This window comes from Clupea harengus, chromosome 12, assembly GCF_900700415.2.
Source record: "Clupea harengus chromosome 12, Ch_v2.0.2, whole genome shotgun sequence".
NCBI lineage: Eukaryota > Metazoa > Chordata > Actinopteri > Clupeiformes > Clupeidae > Clupea > Clupea harengus.
In genome coordinates, this window is record NC_045163.1 from 24,952,163 (window position 1) to 24,957,348 (window position 5,186).

The window sequence follows — 5,186 nt, forward strand, 5'->3', positions numbered from 1 at the left end:
TGAATCATTAATGAATCATTTATGACCTTGTTATCATAAATCAGTCATAAAATATCCCCATATGCATGTTGTTATGGGGGGTTTAAATTCAGTTTCAGGTACTGCTTGCATGTGGATGTGAAATTGAATGTGGATGTGAATGTGTGTCCCACACTGACAGACCAACAAGGTGGCGTGACATGGCATCATAAGTTGTGTGTTATTGATGTGTGTTAGCAAATGCTGTCAGCATGCTGTAGTATGATCACAATAGCTCTCTGTAATGTGTAGCTTTAATGTCCAGGGACACCACCAAGCAGAACAACAGTTATTAGTCAAATGATGAGGTTCAAAAGCACCCTAGGGGAAGTCTGTGAATCAAGGACACAAAAACAAACTTTGCTTAATAAAGAGAAATATATTTATTTACTTATTCATTTATTTTTTATTATTTATGTTTAACCAACAGAGTAGTATTTTAAAAGGAGGAGCATACTGTAAATGATAAAAAAAAATGTCCATTTCATGTTTTTTGCCTTTGTATTTCTTTAAATATTACATAAAATAAATAATTTATTTTCTTAAAAGCAGTCAGATAAAGAAGTTGAGATATTTTTTTTTCTTAATACAGTGGCTTTGCTTGTTATGATAAAGTTTGTTAGGGTTCTTGTTTATGCTATGGCGCTAGTTTTACTAACTTCCCCTCCTCCCCCCACCCCCCTCCCCTCCCCCCGCGCTGAATCCAGGCCTCTGTCTTGTGTCTAAAGCGAGCGCTTCCAGTCAGTGTTTGTAGAACTAGCTGTCCACTGCGTCAGCGAGCTGCAGTGTCCGTTGGAAAGGCTTCGTATGAGTTAGTAGGATATAAATAGAAAGCATCTGCAGACCAAACACGCACAAATGCACGCAGGTGACGCACACTCTGTCCATCGTCTCCGACTCCATGAAGGCCGACACACATCAGGGGTTTCCGTCTCGTCGTCCCTCCTTTTTTTTTTTTTTTTTTGTTGTTCCCCGCATCGGTCCAATAGTTTATCCAAACCAAACCCAAACGCGATTTGGCACAGAAAAAAAAACGTGTCGCCGTTTAGTTTTTTCTCCGGTGCCAATAACTTAATAACAAATATATGACATCAATCAAGACTCAGCATGTAGAGTTCCAGCAGTCCCTTTTACATAGTGCCATCTTTTTTTTTCTATTTTCCACAAAACAAAACAAAACAAAAAAAATCTCTCAGAACAAGTCTGTTCATATCACTATAATTCTTATGACTGTTGATGATTGTAAGTCTTGTGTCTCAGTGCAGTTGGGTGTTTTTTTTTCGTGTGAACGGCGAGGTCCCCTACGGCGGGGGCCCCTACGGCTGGGGGTCCACAAGCATGGGGAGGAAGTGCGTGGCCGTGTTCTTCCTGCGGGTCTTCTTGCCCCGCATGGGCTTGCCGCTGGCGCTCAGGCCCACGAACATGGCCTTCTTCTTGTTCCTCCACTCGGCCGACGCGTACGTGTTGTACTTGTTCTCCTCGATGCGCTCTGTCAACTTGCAATCCGTACCGAACTCCTTCTGCAGGAAACAAACCGAAAAAGGAAGACGAGAAAATGTCAGTGAATTAGCCAGTTTACTGCACTGCATCATTATAAGTTTGGCCAGTATAGTTCAACCGGGCCTAGATTCTAGGAACCCTAAAGCCTCTCCTGAGAGTGAGATTTGGAGACCTTTCATTCATTTTTCCAAGCTGTTTCACACAAATGCACATTTCTGTAAGTAATTTGCGATGGTCCCGACCTAACCGTGTTTGACACACTCTGGATAATATTTTGACGTGGCTCACTCAGTTGTGCATCCTCACGAATCAAAATGCGAGTTTGGGAGAAATGGAATCGTTTATCACCCTCATCATAGTTTCAACCCTGACAGAGATCCCAAGAGAACTGGTCACATGAACCGTTTGCAAACCATTTGATCAAATTGGACTTTTTATCTTTTCCATCTCTTGTGATTTCTCCTCTGTCAGACAGATGTTTTTTTTTATATTTTTCAGTCCTGTTTCAGGTAACATGCACAGCTCAGGGGGAGGCCATGGTGTGGACATAGGGCTCGGGGTGAGAAGGCTGACGGGGGCAGGGGACTGGGGGTTTTGAGGGGGGGGGGGGGGGGGGGGTTGTGCTGGGAACAATAGTACCGTGGATTGTGTTGCCTGCCTTTGAATAGAAGAAAAGCACATGCAAAGGAAGCACATTTTTCGGGGGACTTCTGTGTAAGTAAGAGGGTTGTCTCGTCTTACTTTCGAGAAGATGACAGGACTCTCTCTCACACACTCGATATTTTTTTTCTCTCTCTCTCTCTCTCTCTTTTGGCTTAAACTAAGGCTGACTGCTAGGGGCTTATTCAGTGGCAGTGAAGTGGAACTGTCCTCTGGAGAAAAAAAAAAAAAGCTGCAGGCGTTTTCAAGGGGCTCGGTGACATGAGGAGCCGTGGCAACTCCGCGTCGACATCAAAGTCCCCGTGAGCAGCCAAGGAGCCACCGACCCCCCCCACCACCAATCCCCCCCTCCAAAAAAACCCCTCATTGTGGTCATTTCTTTATTGTTTTCACTAAAACTCCTAATTCTAAGAAAATAAACATTATGGAATTGTTTCTGCAAATATGGAAATTACTGTGTTTGTTTTAAGCCCTTGCAAAGCAATGACAGATAAAACAGAAACTGCAGAGTCAGGCTTGTCCTCTTTATGTTCAAACTGAAAATCTGGCCCTCACGGTCGCATATCCCATGAACCACCATTGCTGCTCTCTCCATAGGGTTTCTACCACCCTGTTTTTCTATTAAGGTCAATTTGATCTGTATAGACAAACTGAGATAAATACATTATTTTTCATTCCATCTCACCAAGGGCATTCGGGACCTGAAGCCAAATGCAAGTTGTAACTGCGCTCGTCGAGTGAGCGTCGTTTAGCACTGCCGTCTGTGCACGTACGGCAATCTAGACTATTCTCGTTCGTAGTTCCACGTTGGTGGAACGAGCTGCCCAGCAATACCAGAGCAGGGCCGTCCCTCTCTACCTTTAGGAAGCTCTTGAAGACCCAACTCTTCAGAGAGCACCTCCCTTCCTAACTTGCACTTCTACTTGTACATAACTTGCACTCACAGTAGTAACATTCCTGCACTTTTTCTATTTCTTATGTAATACAGTATTTATTGTTACACTAGGTCTCTATTGCTCGTAGCTTGACTGTTCTCTCCCTTGTACGTCGCTTTGGACAAAAGCGTCTGCTAAATGACTAAATGTAAAGAAGTAAAGAAGAGGGAACTCACCGCGCCATAGAGAACGCCCTTCTTGTTGAGAGCCAGGTAGTGTTTGCTGAGGAGCCCTCGTATTGCCACAATGCCAACGTCCACCGACTTGATTTCAAATATAGCTGTAAAGTAGAACACAACATACGTGTAAGATTACAAAAGGGAAAGTCGCCTTTTAAAGGTTTTGTTTGGTTTTTGTGTTGTGATTGTGACTCATTGTAAATACACCCCACCACCTCTCAAAAAGAATGTCAGTGATTGATGATTGATTATCTTCAGGACTCTCTATCAACTTAATGTGGAATTCTGATTCATAGACATTGAATTGAATCCAGACACATTTCTGATAAAAAGAGGGGAAAAGAGATGGTAAAAAGGTGTTATGGAGGAAAAGAGAGAAAGACTTATAAAGCAATGATAGTGTCAAGAGCCGACAATAGTAGACCTCCAAAAGTTTCCATCATTTGGTTATTGGAATATGTTTTATGAATGTAAATATATATAAATCCAGGACTGAATCTGTTTCTCCTCAGGGCCAGAACCAGTGGTTTAATGACAGTGTTTGGAACTCTAGCGAGTAACACTGCTCACTGCCAGTTCTCCACTTCTCCTGTGGTCGCAGAAGATGCTCCCAACTTCTGATGCTTTGAAATCCCTCAGCAGAGCTGTTTTTTTTTTTTTTTTTTGGTTGTTGTTGTAGTTGCGCCGTCCCCACATGATCCCTCCTCATCCAACCACAAAGCCCCGAGCGGAGCGGCCTCCCTCCCTCCCTCCCTCCCTCCCTCCCTCCCTCCCTAGCCTGCTCTCGCGCACAACGCACAGCACAGCACAGCACAGCACGGCACGGCACGGCACGGCACGGCACGGCACGGCACGGCACGGCACGGCACAGCACAGCACAGCACAGCACAGCACACAACCGGTCCACTTGATCCACTTGATCTCCGCGCTAACGCATCCAGAGGTCTGTGTGACACGTCTTGGCTGAGGTCTGTGTAAACACATGGTCACATGCAGAGACGCACACACACACACACACACACACACACACGTACGCACATCTACAAAACATGCATGCATACACATACTGCACACACACACAAACACACACACACACACACACACACACACACACACACTCACACACACACACACACTCACTGTACATGCACACAGAAATGTCCTATTTGGATTTGAGTCTGCAACAGAACAGCAGCCTGGAGCTCCGTATCAGCTTGCAAGCTTCAGTTGTGCTCACCCATTACACCATTACTGATTTGGGTTTGTGGTGGCCATTATGGTTTCCCAGCTCATGAAGTGAATTACATAAACCATCAAGGTTACAGAGGATTAGTCGAAAAGCCAAAACATGTCAGAAAGGTGGTGACAAATCCAGGCATTTATAATACGCTGCTGTTTTAACTGACGCCCTCCTCTGAGGTCAGCTGCAGGGGCTGGATACACTAGTGAACACTGAACACACCGAGTCTGATTCACTAGTGAACACTGAACACACCGAGTCTGATTCACTAGTGAACACTGAACACACTGAGTCTGATACACTAGTGAACACTGAACACACTGAGTCTGATACACACTGAGTCTGATACACTAGTGAACACTGAACACACTGAGTCTGATACACTAGTGAACACTGAACACACTGAGTCTGATACACTAGTGAACACTGAACACACTGAGTCTGATACACTAGTGAACACTGAACACACTGAGTCTGATACACTAGTGAACACTGAACACACTGGGTCTGATGATAACCGACTGCAGAGCCGAATGTGCACGTGGCCGACACCAAAAACTTCCTCCGGGATGTATACGTATATAACATATAGATATTTATGCTTCCATACAACTGGCCATCCAGTGTAATCGTTTGCACATGTTGGGGGTATAA

General features: G+C 44.5%; 1 protein-coding gene across 1 annotated transcript in view; it reads right to left on the reverse strand.

Annotated features, from left to right (window-relative positions):
- Nucleotides 1-404: 404 nt before the first annotated feature.
- The window catches only part of fgf10a (fibroblast growth factor 10a), a 23,645-nt gene continuing 18,863 nt past the window's right edge, over nt 405-5,186 (reverse strand). Inside the window, exons 3-4 of the mRNA XM_031578307.2 lie at nt 3,290-3,393; nt 405-1,538 (exon numbers count right to left, since the gene is read on the reverse strand). Coding sequence (XP_031434167.1) covers nt 1,335-1,538; nt 3,290-3,393 — 308 coding nt within the window. The 3' untranslated portion in view covers nt 405-1,334. The remainder of the gene's footprint in view (nt 1,539-3,289; nt 3,394-5,186) is intronic.